Source organism: Corvus brachyrhynchos, unplaced genomic scaffold, assembly GCF_000691975.1.
Source record: "Corvus brachyrhynchos isolate BGI_N302 unplaced genomic scaffold, ASM69197v1 scaffold72, whole genome shotgun sequence".
Taxonomy (NCBI): Eukaryota; Metazoa; Chordata; class Aves; order Passeriformes; family Corvidae; genus Corvus; species Corvus brachyrhynchos.
The window spans coordinates 1,062,615-1,080,369 of NW_008236763.1; the positions used below are offsets into that span (position 1 = coordinate 1,062,615).

At 47.4% G+C, this 17,755-nt stretch overlaps 1 protein-coding gene across 1 annotated transcript in view; it reads left to right on the forward strand.

Moving 5' to 3' along the window:
• NUDT3 (nudix hydrolase 3) overlaps nt 1-17,755 on the forward strand; it is a 28,839-nt gene that overhangs the window by 2,336 nt on the left and 8,748 nt on the right. The window contains exons 2-3 of the mRNA XM_017727211.1: nt 1,655-1,675; nt 10,570-10,682. Coding sequence (XP_017582700.1) covers nt 1,655-1,675; nt 10,570-10,682 — 134 coding nt within the window. The remainder of the gene's footprint in view (nt 1-1,654; nt 1,676-10,569; nt 10,683-17,755) is intronic.

Below are 17,755 nucleotides of genomic sequence, written 5' to 3' on the forward strand. Positions count from 1 at the left end.
CCCCCCGGTGGAGCCGCGGAGATGCCCGGTGGGCGGCGGGACAGGCTGGGGGGAGCGCGGCAGGGGGTTTGGCAGCCGAGGGGACCGACCACGCTGGCAGAACTTCAGTCCAGCACATCACATGAGATGGGAGAGGAAACCTGACCTTGGATTTATAAAAAGAAACTGGGATAAAAGGGGACTGATGGAGTGCCAGAAGTTGCTGTCCAGAGAGCTTGGGAGGAAGTGGGAATTAAAGGTGGATTGGTTGGTTTCAGAGCGGCCGCGTTGCTAAGGGGCTGCATTGTCCGGGAAGTTACAAAGAGAAACTTCGCTGCGATGTGCGATTTTACACGAGTCTTTATTGACACCTCCTGAAGGTGGGCTCGGGGCGCTCAGAGCAGCAAGGCTGCAGGTTCCCTTCTGCTGCTGCTGCCGGAGCCGGGCGTACACACTCCACTGCATTTGCTGTGCCCGAGTGGCTGTGCTAAAGTCTTTGTTCTCCTCATTATCATATTTGTAGCTACAGGAAATCGGAAGGGAATGCAGACAGTTCACTGGAGGAAAGGCAATTAGCATACATCCAGTTATTATTTAACGTGAACGAGGCTGCACAAGCCCTTTGTAGCTGTGCTGGCGTGATGAGGAGTGTCAGCATTTCAGCAGAAATGGTCTGAAATGACAGCAGTGTTGGTGCGGCATTCAGTGTAGCTGGTCCTTCCCACGGGCTTCCAGGAAATGTATGGACTGACCATGAAGAAGAACATCATTGTTTGTGTGATGATGCTGGGGGTGCTCAGCACGGGTGGGTGAGGGCGTTGGAGTGCCTTGATGCCATTTTACACCATTAGTAGGGCAGTTTGCAGGCTCTTCTCAAGAGGTGGAGGCTTGGCCATGTGTGACTGCAGTGTGGTTGAGGGTAGAAAAGTACTTTTGACAGGTGTCTGAGGCAATCAGCATGTGACTGGTTGTGAGTTTTATTTTAACACACCTCAACCTGCAGTGTTGTACAGGCTCCAGCTGATCCCTCCGGCCCGTGGGAGCTGGTGACAGAGCCCTCGTGGTGCTGGGGACATCGAGGTGTGTTAATGACAGCTGTCAGAGCCCTCACTGTGCTGGGACACCAGGCTGTGGGGCAGTGTCACAGTGCTGACCCAAGAGGTTGAAGGAGGAAAGTGAACTCGTTCCAGAGGCATGCTGGCATGGGACAGATGCTTCCAGCAGGCTCAGCTGTCAGGCTGGTGTAAGGCTGAGATTTAAAACCACTTTTGTGTCAGTTGTGTCTCTGCTGTGGTCTCCACCTACAGTGGATTGAATGTAAACTCATTCAGGCTCTAGTTTCTAGGTAAGAGCTGGAGTAGAACAATCTGTTTCTGGTTTCAGGCAGGATTTGAGGGAGCTGGCTCCCTGTGCTGGTTGTGCCGGGTCATTCCCAGGGGTCTGTAAGCTCTGGGAAGGTTTTTGTGTGCGGGGCAGTGGAGGTTCTGGGTGAGCGCCGTGTTGTCCCTGTGGTCGCTGTTGGTGGCCTCGTCCCTGAGCTCCCAGTGGCAGCTGGCAGTGGCTGTGCTGCCCTGGGACACCTCGGGGAGGGAGCACTGGGTGCTGTGGAAGTGCTGCAGGCTGGGCTGGAGTGGGTTTCCTCGGGATGTGCCATGTGTGTGCTGCCGGTGAGGAGCCGCAGCAGGAGTGAGGCAGGGAAGGACAGTTCTGATCTGGGAGCCTTTGAAGGGCTGTGTGTGGTACCTGTGAGTTGCACCCCAAGCTGAATCTGCATCCTCTGTTCCCATCTGTTATGCTCCTGCTCTGGGAGCTGCCCAGGAAGAGGGCTTGTCACAAATACGTCTGGGGAAGTTTTTACCCAATCCCGCAGAATTAACCCCACTGGGACGGACTCTGTGCTCAGATCCTGCACTTGGCCTTGGCCAAAAGGCATTGAAGTTAAACTTCTGTCAATGAGTGAAATCAGCTAACAGGACACCTTATAAATTTTCCTTTCTAATTATTTCTTGGGTTAATTCTGATTTGTTGGCTTTTAAATAGACTTCAAGAGAAGTTGACTGGTGCCCACTCACTGCTACTTGCACTTTTTTGATAGCAAACAAGGTGTTGCCTGTAAACGTTTAAGTACAGAGTTGTAAATGGCTGTGAAAGTTTTAATGGTTTGCTCTTGGACAATAATACTTTTTAATGTTACTGACGTATTTTATTATTGATTGCTTCTATTCAAATGGAAATTGAGATCTATTTAAAAGGTGTCTCCAAGGAGGAGAGAAAGAGCCAGAGCCAAAGTATGTACATTAAAGATCTATTAAAAGCTTAGTGTTGGAAAAAAAGAGAGACGAAAAGAAGCATGTTTTGATAAATAAATTAAACTTTCTATATTAAAGTAGGATTTTTCCTAAGACTGGCTGTTTCTCATTACTGTGTCTTTTAAATGCTTTAGAGACAGTAGAACTTTGCTCTTGTCTTTCTTCATTTCCTGCTATGAATTCAAAAAACACATTTTTTTTCCTGTTTCTAACCCCTCATTAGTTCTTGAAATAAAAAAGTTTGTCAGTGAACAAGAAAAAATAAGAGAATTCTGTTTATACTTACAGAGGAGGCTACTTTCTTCTGTTTAGGTGTTTCCCCCTGACGCTTCAGTTCACTGATGTATTTTTCTTTGAAATCTTAGCGATCCCCAGAGATTGATAAAACACCATGTCCTTGGTTTGGTGTTACATTTGCAAATAAAGAGTCTTAACAGAGAAATACTTCATTCTTTTTTAGTTTTTAAGTGATTTATTTTTTCCCTATGCTGCTGGAGGTCACACATTGTCTCTGCATTGCATTTGGAAGCCGCTACTTTTGGGCATGAAAAAAGCTCTGGAACGTTTTTGTAAGACCAAGCATTGGCTGAAAAGATGCCTTTGTTACATATTCCTTTAAAAAGCAGCAGAGGGAGAATTCATTTCAACATGAATCTCAAATGGAGAAAATAAATACATTTTTTGGGCATTGTGGCAACCCCCCAAATTGTGTGTGGTTTCCCAACAATCCTTGGGCAACAGGGAGAGCCGGGGCAGCAACGGGATTCATTCAAAGAGTGGGAACAGACTTCAAAGGACCTTTCAGCAGCCAGACACCAGGACTTTGCTATTCCCATCTTTTCACATGGAGTGAACTCCCGGGATATTTGCAGAACTGTGGAAGGAGAATGTGGAGGGAGAGCTCCCGAGTCCTGCGCTACCTCTGGAATCAATCAGTGCGTTCATTGCTTGGGATGTCCCTGCCCCTCAGCATTGCCATCAGGGTGTTATTTTTACATAACACACATATTTTTTGTGCGGACCAGCTGTTTTCATGAGGAAACATCCCAGAAAATGCCCCTCATGCCTCAGTGTGCCGCAGCAGATGGAGCCGTGCTCCGGGTGGCGTTCGACAGGAATAAAGAGGCACCGCTGGGCCGTGGGTCCGCGGCTGGGGCAGCGGCGGGTTTGAACATGCCCACATTGTGTCTGTGAAAGGACAAGCTGCTCGTTAACCACGGGCATTTTTAAAGACTTTTTTTTTTGGAGAAAATGCCTCTGGAAGAATCTTTTCTGAGCGGTGAATGAGGCCTGAATGGAGCTGGGAGAAGAGAGGTTTCACCCAGGGGCCGGTGCCCTGGCACACGCCGAGCCCTTCGGTCACGGGGAGAGCTGGGCCGGGTGGCCCCTGGGAAAGCCATTGGAATGCAAACGAACCTTTTTTTCTTTTCCTTCTGGCCTCTCCTGGGCCGGTTTTACTCCAGCTGTGATGTAACGAAGCAGAGCTGGGATTGGAACCCGCCGAGTATGGTGGGGATCACGCGGTGCTCCTGGGCTGTCCCCTGTGCCTTGGCCCCAGTGTAAACCAATAACAGCTAAAACCACTCTGAGTGCTTCGCTGTTGGGATGTAAGCGAATCCAGCATCATATGATCATCCTGCTTTCCGTGGAATACACTCTCAGAATCCCTGTTCTGATGGCTGGGCTTGGCCGTGTGCTCCCATCTGCTGCATAAAAGGGTTGTGGTTGAACCCAAGTAAAGTTCTCCTGGTCTGCTGCTAACCTGTTACTGCATCTCCAGGGGGATAAGGAGCAGCTTGGAAGTGGATCTCTTGCCTGTGCTTCTCCTGTCTCTCTCAGCCCTGTAGATTGTGTAGAACTGTAGATTGTGCTCTCCAAGAGCAGGAGCATGGATAAACCTCTGCAAGACCTGTCTTTCATCTTAAAAGGTGTTTTGCCTTCCCACAAAAGCAGCTGTCACTAAACAGTTTTACAAGCGATTCCACAGTCTCTTGTACTTTCCCAAACAACAAAAGAATGAAAATTGTTAAATTTTCACTTCATTTACTGGAAGCTCAGCAAGCTGTTGTGAAACTGAAGAATTGAGTCAGTTTTGTTCTGCTGCAGCTCAGGGAAAAGTGATGAATATGGAAAGAGGGTGTGCCCCACCCTTGGTCTGTGGAGAAGGACCCAACAGTGGTGGCTGTGTCTGTTCTCTGCAGAACACTGCTGTGCAATCTCTTCCACCTCAGATCCATTTACTGCTTGGCTAGGAGCTGGTTTTCCTACCTTTTTCTCCTCACTCTGTGCCCCCCCACACTTTTTTTTTTAGAAAAATCCCTCACATCCAGTTGCCTGACTTGGTTCATCTCAGCACCCTTCAGACAAACTCCTGCAGTGTGGAGACAGGTACCAGCATTTGGGGGTGCACCCAGCAGGGACTGCTGCCAGGGGACTTAGTCTTTCCATGGAGGGTCTCCCACAGTCTGGAAAAACAGCTCTTTCACTTCTTAATCAAAAAACCCCAATGATGTGCTTGGAATTTTACCTTCTTTTAAAATAAGGAGAGTTCTCCTGGTTTGCTTGGATAGAGCAAAATCAACGAACTCAGTTCTACCTTACAAATAGCAAACATCCATGTGGAAATGCCGTAGATGACATCCAATGGGAAGCTGGGCCTCTGTTTCTTTAAGCACTTGTTCTTTTTCAGCCCAACTGAGTGACTGACTGCACAGAACCAGTTAAGGATCTCTCAAATTTTGTGTATTTGTTTCAGAATTCCTGTCTCTGCTACTGGATATTGCACACTGACTCTGTTCTCAGAAATTTCACATTAACCTGTGAAATTTGGAGAGATACGATTACCTGCTGGGTAGATTTTTGTCAGATGTTTCAGGGATTGCTTCTCCTCATGCTGGTGACATATATTGATGCTGTGTGTAGAATTAACTACTTATATTTGAGCAGCTTCCTAAGAGTTTGTGTGTGCTGTATTTCCTGAGTAGGGTGGTTAATCAGAAAAGCGTGCAGCTGCTGACAACGAGAGTCATTTGGGCTCTGTAAAAAGCCCAAATACCCCTTCATTGCCTTTTTTTCCTCCCTTATTCAAAAAGGCACTTTACAAGCCAGTATTCCTTCTGGAAAAGGTTCGCCTGGACAAGTTGTGTAAGCACTGAGTGGTCACCAAACTGGTTTTGACAGGCAGAAATAGGTTCTGGGGTTTGGGGTCTCTCTCTGGGAGTGCCCCTTATCAGCCCTTGGCTTCTGAAAGCAGCGGCCGCTGCTGCAGGCAGTTCAGCTGCTCCCAAAGCCTGGGAAGGCATGTTGCAGATAATTTTTGTGGTTATCTAAACCATAATTTCACTGGAGAGGGAGGACTTGGGATCGTGTTCCTCCCTGGTAGGAGCAGGCAGTGGCTCTGAAGTCGCAGGAGCGCTGCAGTAGCAGTAACAGGACCCGTGGAGTTCTGGAGCCAGAGCAGCAGCGCGGTACGTGGTGATTTATTATTGTTATTCTAACCAGCAGCCTAAAAACCAACAGAATCTGCTGTATTTTTTCCTCTCTGGTTATAGGACTGTAGGTGTGATCCAAGCACTTGAAATGACTTGAACTTCTTCCAGTTCACCTCTTGCTCCCATTCCAAAACTTGTGCTTCTGTCAAGTTCTGTAGCACGAATCCCATCCCCTTTGCGCGTCCTGCCGTGAATTTCCCACCTTCAGTTCCTGGGTACCACGTTGTAGGTTAAATCCCATTATCCCACGGAGCCTGGTGCAGGTGTGTGTGCAAAAATAACACTTGTCTAAGGAAACGTATCCTGTTGAGGAACAGGAATGCTCCTGGCAGGACAGGCTGTTATGGTCAGAGGAGGGATTTCTGTGGCTGTTGAGAGTGTGTGTTGTGGTCCCAGCTGCTGACCCTGCCAGGTGCAGGGCCGGCTGTAGCCCTGCTGACCACGGGCTGGACTCACTCCTGCCATGTGCGAGCTCCGGAACGTGCCTGGAATAGCAAGAGGGTGGGAGAAGCCCTCCCGTAAGCCCTGGCGTGTGCCCTGGGGCCCTCCTGCCTTTGCAGTTTGGCAAAACACGTGATTTGTTGGGGAGGCCGTGTTGCTGCCGGGGAAATGAGATTAATTTTGCACAGCTTTGGTGACAGCAGTGTCCCTCTTCTCCTCCCTGCTCCTCCAGTTCTCCCCCCTTGCTGGTCACAGGGCTTAAAGGTTGTTTGGTGTGGTCAAATGAACATCTCACTTTTGTCAGGTAGAAAAGCATTTCGGTAATGATATTTGGGGATTGGGAGAATGTTTGTTAATTTTGAATGAAGCATCCAAGGTGTTTGTTACGCTGGACACAGCGCCAGCTCTGGGATCTGCCTGGCCATGGGGCACATGGGAGCACAGCTCAGCTCCTGAGAACACACTTGTTTTAAACTGAAACTTTGAGACAAAGGCAGATCGTACAGCAAAAGCCTTGCAGTCAGCCATCTTCTCCTCCCAGCTCCTGCAGCCTCTGCGGCAGCGTTTCCTTGCAGGCTGTGCTCTGATAAATGATGCTGGAGTGGGAAATGAGTTGCAATGCCGGGAGGTTTGTGCTTCAGTCGCTGTGCAAACAATGTGATTTATGGCTTAATGTTGATAGAAAGCACGACAGTATTCATAGGAAGCATGTCAATATTGAGGGAAAGTCTGAAAATATTGAGAGGAAGCCTGTAAGGCAGTGCAGAGGCTGTGTCAGGAGCCAGCAGCTATGGATCGGCTCCTGGCAGCAGGAGGCTGCTGGGCCAGACCCCGGATTTAACATCTTGCCTGCTGTTCCCTGTGCTGGCTGCCAGCTTGCCGGGCCCCGGCTGGCACAGGTGGATAGCACTGGCTTTTCCTGGGGGTCTGGAAGGTTCTCAGCTCATTTTCTACTCACACTGCAGCCCAGCTTCTCACAGGGCCATGGCCCTTTTCATCTGCTCAAATGCTGCTGTGGAGCCTCTTTCGAGGAATCCTTTTCCTTATGGTGTTGCTGCTCTGGTTTTATTTATGGGTGGTGGTTGTTGTTTAAATCCACCACAGCGTGGACGAACCTGGGAATCCCTCTGCCTCTGTTTCACAAATGGGGAGTTAATTCTCTGCCTGATACTGGTTGCCCAGTTTTTGCTTTGCAGAGCCCCATTATTCCTGTGAAAAAAAATCCAGGGAAACCCCTCCATGTGGATACAGTAGGTTTGTGTGTAACTGGGTTGTTTTAAAGTCAGCACTGTGTATCGGGGATGCCCAGGATTTATCCCAGGGACAAACTCTTTTCCCCTTTTCCCATGGAGCTCCTTATTCCATGTGGCTGTCTGGGCAGCCTTAGATGTCTTGGTGTGTTTCCTGTCTCCTCCAGGCGGGGTTAGTCCTGCTCAGGTTTGTTTGGATTTGTTTGTTGTGTGCAGCTTTGAAGGTCCTTGCCATGAGGCTCTGCTTCGAGCCCCTGCTGCACACTTCAAACTTGGCTTGTTTTTCTAAACTTTCTCTTTTGTGGGGGATTGTGTGTGAAAGTTTCAGCAGGGCCACCTCCTGCCTTGCCAGACAGGCTTGTGTTGCTCACTTCCCTGCTTTGAAATGACATAATTGTCTTTGAAATCCTGGAAAACACAACTTGGCCATGTGACGTGTTACCTGCAAATGCTTTTCCAAAAAGTCTTCAAGACGTGGCTTCAAAATCCAACTCCAAAATCCCTGGCAGGCCAAGAGTCTCAGTAGCCATCTTAAACACAGTTGCCTGGCAGGGATAAAATGGAAATTTCCACCCTTCTTATGTGTTCTAGCCTGATTAAAAAAAATAAAATAAGTAAATTTTGTTGTACTTTTGATGGCTATTTAGATTAAATTAACTACTTCAAAATGTATTTAAATAAAAGTTATTTATGTAATAAAGAAGTTAATGAGCCAAAAAGCTGCCTGTACCCTGGGCTGGTCTACTGGAAGGTAGCAGGGGATGGAATGAGATGGGCTTTAAGGTCCCTTCCACCCCAAACCTCTCTGGGATTTGGATGATGACAACCTTTTCCTTGATCCCTCTGAATGCATGTATCGGGATACGGGACTGGTGTTGGAAGTGTGATTTTTTTTCCCAACACAGCAATGTCTCCCCCTTGTTTGGAACTCAGCCCCTTTGTCTTGGGAGAGCTCATTGGTAGCAATATCCTGTTTGAAGTTGTTTTAAAAGAATGACCTTGTAGGGCTTGTTTCCTGCTCTCTCTTGATGGGATTTCCTTTTTATTAAACAGGAAATAGTCTGATTACATAAAAGTGTGAGAATGACAGGTTTTTCCTTCCCAGCAAGGGTTGTTCATGTTAATTCTATTCAGAAAATGCTCAACTGCCAGAGCAGCTGAAGTTAATTTACTTTGCCTCAAACCGTTGTTTACACCCAAAAGTTCCTCCTGATGTGTTGCTGAGGCATTGTCTCAGCCCGAGCAGGTTTCCTGGAGCAGTCTGTGTCCAGGGTTCCACAGCAGATCCTTGTTCTCACGCCTGGAAGGTGGCAGGAGTTCAGGGGTGTGAGGTTTGCTGTGCTGAGTTTCAAAGATCTCGTTCTGCAGCTTTTAAAAATATTTTTCCACTTTTTTTCCCTGCCTTGAGCTGGAGCTCTGAATTGCAATGGGAAGTGGCAGAGCTGGTGCTTCCTTACCGGGCAGCAAAGGTGCACTTGAAGTGGCTGTTCCTGCTCTTTCAGCTTTGTCCTTGGAATCACCAGCTGACCTGGAGTCAGGAATTAGAGTCCAAATTCTTCTGGACGATGAGTGAGGATAGAGTAGAAGTCAAGTACTGTGCTAGGAAGAGGCACAGTGGCAAACTGAGGTGGCTAGGGATGGCCTGGCAGGGACTGGCTGCTGTCCCGAGGGCTCTGAGGATGAATGAAGTTTACATTCCCTATTTAGGCATGGCTTTCTGGTGGTGCTTTACATGGACTGGATGCCTGGGGGAAAGGAATTCTGCCTTCCTCTTGGAGAGGGCCAAACACTCAGGATGTCACTGTAAAGTAGATGCTGTTCTGTCATAGCCTGGCCAGAGGACAGGACAGGCAGGGACCATCCCGCTTGGAACTGTGGAACTGCGGTGGCCCTTGCAGCTTCATTTGTTTCCGGTATGAGTTTGGTCAGTTGGCAGATGAGAATTTTCAAGATAAACCAAAAACCGTGGGAAAGTCTGGAAATCTTGTACTTGTTTTTGTTTTGGAAATTTAATTTTGAGTTCTGTAGGTAGATTGCTTTTGATAATTAGTGCGAATCTTTTCATATCCTACTGGCAGCTCACTGTTTCCCCAGTAAAGCCTGGGATTTCAGTGTCTCTGCAGTGTAACTCCCAAATGTCTGACACTGTTACAGCTGGCCTGGAACCTAATTGGACTGGTATGCTGGAAAAGTTTCTGGAGCAAGTCTCTTTGGCTCCAAGCTTTGTGCCAGTGAAATGATGAAGTACAACAGGATGACTCTAATGAACGAGCTTTATATAGAGAGCTGGACAACAGTATTAGTTTTGTTTTTAGTTTCCATCTCTGCTCATGGATGTATTGCAAGTCGATTTAATAAGCACAGCGTCTCGCTGTTCTTTGGGACAGTCTGTAGCCAGTTGAGAGTGTTAGTTAGAGTTTGTCTTGCTGGGAGGTGGCAAGTCAGAACCTGAACTTGTACAGAGCAGAATTGCACTGGAATAAAATGTGTTTCACAAAAAACTGCCACAAAGCATGTGTATGGCAAATCCCTCCTGGGAGGAAGGTTGAACTGTTTTTCTCATTCACAAAAGTCTGTCCTTCTGTGCAGCCCTTTCCTAGGGGGTTTTACGTTTAATAGGTTTAATATTGGCTTTTATTTTGCTTATACCTCATTGAACAACCTCCTCTAAACCAAAAGTAGCCCAGTGCTGGCTGCAGAGCTGGGGTGAAGGTGCTGAGCAGCATCTGGGCATTTCTCTTGTTGCCTGAGGTGTATGCCAAGCTGTGAGGACTCTGCAGTGAACTCACACTGTGAGTGATGCTGTGTCCAGTGCAAACGAGTGTTTTGGTGTGCAAGGGCAGCTTTTCCTACAATGCATCAGAGCAGGGAGAGGCAGTGACTGAAGCAACACGGAGCGTGGGAGTGCCTTGGTGTCAGTGCTCATGGAATTTCCATGGCTGTCTGGATGGGGCTGAGGGAAGAGCGAGTATTGGCAAGGCCTCGCCTTGGGTGGGTCGTGTCTGGGGGTGTGTGAGGCACAAAGACAATCTCTGCCCTTCAGCTGGGCCCTGAAAGGGAGCATTGGGGGTGCCCCATCAGCTGTGCTCTGCTCTCCACAGGTGCTGCTGGTGAGCAGTAGTCGCCATCCGGACCGATGGATTGTCCCCGGGGGTGGCATGGAGCCTGAGGAGGAGCCCGGCGTGGCTGCCGTGCGTGAGGTCTGTGAAGAGGTGAGTGGCTTCACCCCGCACTGTTAGCCTGGGTTCTGTGGGTTTGTTTTCATCACTCTTCCTCCTTCTCCTTGAGGTGGAGAGTGAGGTTGGGTCGCTGGTGATATCCCCATCCCACGTGGGAGAAAAATGGAGTCCTAAATAAAGAGAACATGGGAATGTAATTAAACCTCTCTGTTGGAATGAACTTGTCCTTGGCTGATACCTTTAACTGAAAATAAAGTTCAGCTTTAGTCACTTCAATGTATATGTGATGATTGCTTCGTTTTCTCTGCAAGAGAACTCAAAATTCAGCTGTGCCTTTGTGGACCTGCCTAGTACTTGGGTAGAAGGTAGAAATAAACCCTTATGAGCCACTAGAAGCACTCCAAATATAGGGACCTCAGTATGTTTTGGTTTAGAACACATGGTGAGGTTTATGTGAATAAGTGAAATTGGCCATAAGTTACCAGCAGCAATTCCTAAAGTGTGCATGGGTTGGTTGCTTGGTTTGGTTTTTTTTTCCTTTTTGCATGAAGCTGTTTCAGGAAGGAGATCAAATAGCAGATCAAACACACATCAGTGGGCTGTAGGGAGAAGGCATATTTTTCTCTTAAAGCTGGAAGAACAATTTTTTTCTTCATAAGAAGTGTAAAGGCAGCAAATGGCAGTTGACTGCAGTGTATGTAAAACATGTCTTTAGAATTTGCTTCTGAATATTAACCAGCTGGGGAGATGCTTGAGTTCAGAAACGACTGCATAATTATGGATGGAATGACCAAGTAGGTTCACAGTTACATAAGGCAGGATTAAAAATGCTTTTAAGAGGGTTATAAATCTTTGTGCTCTGTGCAGAACAGGAATCAAGAGCTAATTGATGGGACTTGGGAGGAAGCTTCTCCTGTCGCTGCTTTATTGAATTGTCTGGTACATGCAGGTTTCTTCCTGAATTATTTGGAAGTACCTGCTGCTGTCTAACAAAACTCTGAATGTTTGTACTGCTGGACTAACCTAATACAGCAGATCTCGAGTTGTGTGTTTCTCTTTGGATGTTTTTATAATCTAGCAGTGTATCAGAAAGAGATTATACAGTCAAAGTTTATTTTTTAAGTGTCTTTAGGTCCCTCTAATACTGAGAATTGTTGCTTGCAAATTTTATTTCTAGCTTGTAGCCCAGCTCCTGCTTTTCCAGTAACTCGGCAACCTTTCAACCACTTTACAAGCCAAAGTGAGTGTAACCAGAACAATAGAAATATTTATAGCTGCAGAGTCCTGCTTTTCAGCCCAAGCGTTATTAATAATGAAGTGATTTGATACAGAAGCCCAGGGTTCATTCAGGAGGTGCAGAGCTTCGCCTCTCAACCCTTAAAATAAATGTGCAGGGACGCTCCCTGCACGGGCAGCAGCGCCCTGGGAGAGCCGCGCTCTTTCCATGACAGCGCTGCCTGGAAGGGAGCCCTGGCACGGCTCCGGCAGCGCAGGAACTGGTTTGGGCTGGCTGAGATAATCCCGCTCCTCGGCTGGTGTTCCCTGCTCACGTGGAGCGGTGCCCACTGCCAGTGTAACTCAAGCCCTGGCAGCCTGGCAGGGGTGAGTTCTGCTCAGTGAGGCACCTCTGCCCAGCTGCTCCCAACAGGGAGCGGCGGCAGCTCGGAGCGCTGGGAGCACCCGTGAATCACCTGGGCACCTGCAGCCCTGGGTGGTGCAGGTGAAGGAGCTGACACAGATCTGTCTGGTGTGAGCGCCCTGCAGCTGCCAGTGGTGCTGGCAGAGCTGTAGGGGTGCAAGGCCTTCCCCAGATGGGCTGTGCTCCCGTGCTGCTGGTGATCTGCACACAGAATTATCCCCCACATCCGTGGCCTCGGGCTCCAGGAACTGTTTGCTTCGTGCAGGGGGGATGTTGTTGGAGCACAGCAGGAGTGTTGGGAAGGACAGGAGCACCCAGCTGCCCAGTTCATGCTATTGGTTTGGCAGGAAGGGTTTCAGGAGGCTGCTGGGAGCCCTTGCTCTCCCTTCCATGTGTTTTGGGGTCAGTTGGAGCTGAGGCTGATTTCTGAGTAGGTTTGATGTTTTTGCTTCTCTCCTGGGACAGCCGTGTCTGTCACTTGTGGGGACACAGCTTAGCTGAGCAGTTCCAGTTTGCTGCTCAAGCTGGGAGAGGGAAAATCCAGTTTTCCCCATGTCAATGAGCAATGCTGCTCAAAGCTGTGGGAGAAATGTGTGGGGTTTCTTTCCTTGACTTTGGTATGCCTTTTCCCATTTTTAATAAGAGCCGGTTGGAAGAGCTGTAAGGACTTGTGACCCTTCCCATTGCTTGTGGCTTTGAGGATGACAATAGGCTGTCCCTTCTCAGTTCATTCTCTTTTGCCTGGTGTGCATTTTTTTCAAAATATTCTTCCCAAAATGAACATTTTAATTTCTGCATTCACTGTTTTAATTTTACTGTGTGTGTGTGTGTTTGGGTTTATCAACATTATTGCTGGAATAATTGTCATCTAAAGTTATCTAACTTTTCCCTCTTCCTGTTCCAAAAATGAAATGTTGATTCTGAGTGAAGGCTGTGATCCCTCTGTCCCGGTTCAAGTCCTTGTCCTAGTTTGAGGTAGTCTTTATCTGTATGAGTCTGCACCAGCACAAGTATTAACATAGACAGGTACCAACACTTGTCATGCTTGCTGTTGTCTGCATGAAATTGGAAGTGACTGGAGTAATTGGGCATTGTTTGTGGCAGAGTGACAGTAGACACACAGCAGCTCTGGGTCAGAGCAGCCTCTTCAGAAAAAACCTTCTTATTTCTGACAGGTTGTTGAGAAGTGCTGGAGTCAGTCCTACAGAGCTGGGAGCTCCATGTGCATTCTAAAGTTCACCTTCTGGAAGGTGTGTGCCCTTTTCAAACAGGTGTTGGTGCTCATGGAGTCTGTTTTTTGCTTAGGAATAAGGGGTTTTTATAAGTGTGAGCAACTGATGAACATCGTGGTGCCTTAAACTTATTATAGAGTGACTTTGAAAAAAGCCTTCACACTCATCTGTGAAACTCAGCACCAGTTCATTTTTCACTTAGAGCATTCTTCACATCCTGACCTTTAAATACTTAGTAAATGTCAAATTTTATAGCATTGCAGGAGTGTTAGTTGTGCTTTCTTCATGGGAGTCAAAAGCCAGATAAGCTGTGCTTGATCTGTGATCAAACAGGCAATTGGTGCCAATATCAAGAATAGTCCATCGTGGCAGTACTTTGATCTGGTTGCTGGAACTATTTTTTCCTCTCTTCTAAACATACCTTATAGATAATCTTTCCTGTTTCATGTATTTTGTTAGTGATTTAGAACACAGATATCGATATCTTTCAGTGCTAAAATAGGAAGATTGTTTTTAAAGATGAATGATAAGATGATGGCCTTGAACTCCTCCTAGTTGGTCATACCCAGTGCAAGTGGTGGCTCAAAGTCACTGTCCCTTAACCCTGGGTACTCGAACTTCACAAAAACGAGTACAGTGTCTGAAAGTTCTTCATTCTGACATGGAATTTCATTTCTCTTTCACAAGTGTAGAAGCAAATAAAGGTGTCATACAGTACAGAATTAGATGAATGAGTCTGACTCTCTCTGAGACGGCAGAGTTTGCCCAGCTGGCCTGGAATCAGCATCCTTCAAACATGTCCCCAGCCCTTCTGGGTGGGATTTGCACCTTCAGTAGTGCAGGTCTTAGAGCAAAGATTTGGGTGTTCCACCACAGTCCTCTTGCCCAGCAGTAATCTGTAGTAGATGCAGGCTTTGAGCCTAATAGAGCAAAGTAAAATAGCTGAAATTCCAACCCACATTTTCCTTAGCTCAGATGGAAGGAAATAAAAGCTGTCCCGAGGAACAGATGGTGTTGCTGCAGGCTGCTTTTTGCATCTGACCCCAACTTATTTTCAGCTTTGAAACCTGAACCTGCTGTTCTTGGATGTCTTCAGTAATTTTTCTTTATTAAAACAAGTTGTTCCAAGAGCAGCAGAACTAGTAAAGCTTCATTTCCTCCGTGTTTTTGTTCCTTGTCCTGAGCTCCCAGCCCACCCCTCTGGGTGCGGTGGGGGTTTGAAGTGTGTGCTGGTCAGGCAGCTGGCTCTGGCAGTGTCTGTGGCTGATGTGCTCTTGCCAGAGCTGCCTTTTCCTCCTCCCCTGGACCCTGGACACTGATTTAGATCAGCAGAGCAGGGAAGAAGCTCCTTTTGCCAGCTCTGTGTGTCCTCTGTTGTACCTGAGCGTGCCTCTCCCAGGGAATCCTGTCGTGTGATTGCCTTGCTTTGTTTCCACACCTGCAGTTGGAACAGTTGGTGCTGGTGCTGTCCAACCCCTGTTGATGGGTTCAGTAACATCCTCCTAGGATCCTCCTAGGATTCTCCATGTACTTTGAGGATTGCAGCACGAGCTCCCTGTGCAGCACTTCCAGTGCTTAGAGGGGTACAAAATCAATTGTGCTGCCTCTGCCTCACTCACTGTTCTGGCCCAGGAGGACACAGCATTCTCAATCCATTTACTATCGAGGAGAAAATTCCTGAGTCATCTGCTGCAAATTAAGATTTAGACCCTGCTGCAGTCCTGGGTGAGCCTGGGACTGTGCTTTAACTCTCCAAGAAAATTTTCTTGGCCTATATGAAATGGAGAGATGGGGAGCTTGCCCAGGGAGGAGCCTGGCAATTGTCTTGCTGGCTACCAAGCTTGACTTGTTAGTGATAACAGCTATAGGTTATTTTCTCATCGGTCTTGGGCAACTTCTGCGTTAGAAATTTGTGTGAGACTGTGAATTCCACTTGCATGGTTGTCGGTTCCATTGTACCGAGACCAAGTCTCCTGTTGGTGTGGGAATTTATCAAAAACAGGTGTATGACAATCCTGTTGGTGTTGGGTGTCCTGTGTGTTGTCTTTAAAATCCACTGTACCTGGAAAATGGACTGAGAGAGGCATTGGCCCCCAGGAGCAGTGACTGATGTGTTTTGCAGGCTTTAGTAAGAACTTGCTTTATAAAATCAGCCCAGTGCTTTTTTGAACCGAATCATTCTTTTATGTCACCATTTACAACTGCACATGAGAAGTTCGTGCGTGAAGCAAAGCTTAGAGCTTTCTCAAGTTGTCTGATGATAATTCAACATGATTTTTCTACAGGACATGTTTGTCTTGGTATCGTTTTTTGTGCCTTTTTGGGCAAATAAGACCAGGCAGGACAGAGCAGGAAGATCCTGGTTTGCAGACAGTGTTATTTCCATCGTCTCTACCAGCACAGAAGGAAGGGCTCCCCACCTCCCTCTGCTACTTCCAACACAGTTCTAGAGCTGGGATAAACTGCCTGGGAGGTTGGTTGAGCAGAATTCATCCTTCATCTCCAGGCTGGCCAGTTGCCTGGAGATAGATTTATTTCTATTCAGACTTGAGAGTTCACTAAACCATCACAACAGCATCCCTGGCTTTTGATTCAGTGCCTACAGGTAAGGAGAGCAGAAATTCAACAGCATTTTCCAGGAACCAGCAAAGAATTGGCTTAAGACAGTTATTTTTCAGAAATATTTGATTATGCTTCACCTTTTAATGCATTCATGTCCGTATGTTGTGAAGGTGGAAGCCTCCAGTTCCTCCCTGTGTTGCTGCTGCCTGTTGAACACGGCTTAGCTAAAAATACATCCCAGTGCTGAAGGAGTTCCTTGAGGGAAATGCATTTGAAGCATTTGCATTCCAGATGCCTTTGGAGAAGGCTGAGCCCAGGTCAGCAGGGTTGGCAGAGGAGGTGGAATCGCTCGCCCGCAAAGGTCAGGCCGGCTCTGCCCGGCCCGTCCTGCGCACATGGGCACCGACCTTCATGGAATTGCTGCTCCTTCATGGAATTGCTGCTGCGCTCCAGAAATAGCCCCTGGGGTCACAGTCAGTGGGGCACCTCTGGGCTAAGCAGGATATCAGAAGTACTGGTGAGACAATAAAGCCTGAGTCCAAAAATGAAATAAAAGATTGATCTATTCACTTCCTAGAAGTGGAGCTCAGTGAGTGCGTTACCGAAAGGATTTATAGATTTCTGTGACTGCTTGTAGTGAGGGAGCTCCAGCCCCTTTGCTCCTGGGGCAGTTCCACATCAGCTCCTGTTGGAAGCAGGAGTGAGGTGTGCTCTGGCTGGATTGTTTGGTGCCTGTTCATGCAGTAGGCTGGAACTTAACCAGGAAAATCATCTCATTAAAGAAAATTCTTCCTTTCTGACAACATGAGACTGTGCAGCAGCTGGTCAGCAGGACAGAGAATTTGTCTTATCATTAATGTGACCCAAACATCTTTTTTTAAAAAAAGAGAAGTCTGGCATAATCAGATCTCTGTCTCTCATCTGCAAGAGGCACAATTTCCCTGGGCTGTTCATGGGATGTGTTCCAGCTGCTGGAGACGGAGCCGACTCTACCTCCCAGTTGTGGCTGGGTCGTGTGCCAGGCTGCGTGGGTTGGTTCAGACCTGTTAAATCATGGAGCAAGATCTCATCTTGTCTGTAGCACTTGAGTTCCAACCATTTACAGTCATAAAAAGGAGGGAATATAAAGCAAGGGCAGAAGAGTGGGCTCGGATTTTGCACGGAGAGCTGAGGAGGGCGAGGAATGAGCCAGCAGAGAGGTACCAAAAGGGACACCAAATGTGATGGAGTGGTACATCCTCAGTAGTACTCAAATAGACGAAACTGTTGCTTAGATCTCTTGATTTGTGTCTCTGCTTGATTCAAGAGCTTTATTTCAGCATGGATCTGCCCTTTGTGTTATGTCCAAACCCCTCTTGTGCCTGCTGCCGGGGCCACATCACAGCATTTGGTGCTTTTATTGGCTTGTTTCAAGTGTGTGCAGGACACCCCTGAAATACCTGGGAGCTGTCACGTTGCTCTTGGAGTGTAAGTGGATGCTTTACACATACTTTATTTCCTTAAACTCTGACTTTGAAGGGGTAAAACTGCTAAACCCCAAAGCCAATGTTCCCCGTGCTCAGGCTGTAATAACCTGCAGAGGAGATTGTGGTCACGAGGAGTGTATTGTTATGCAAGGAGTAACTCCTCAAATATTTCTTCTTCCTCCAGATTTTATTCAAAATTGTTTGAAT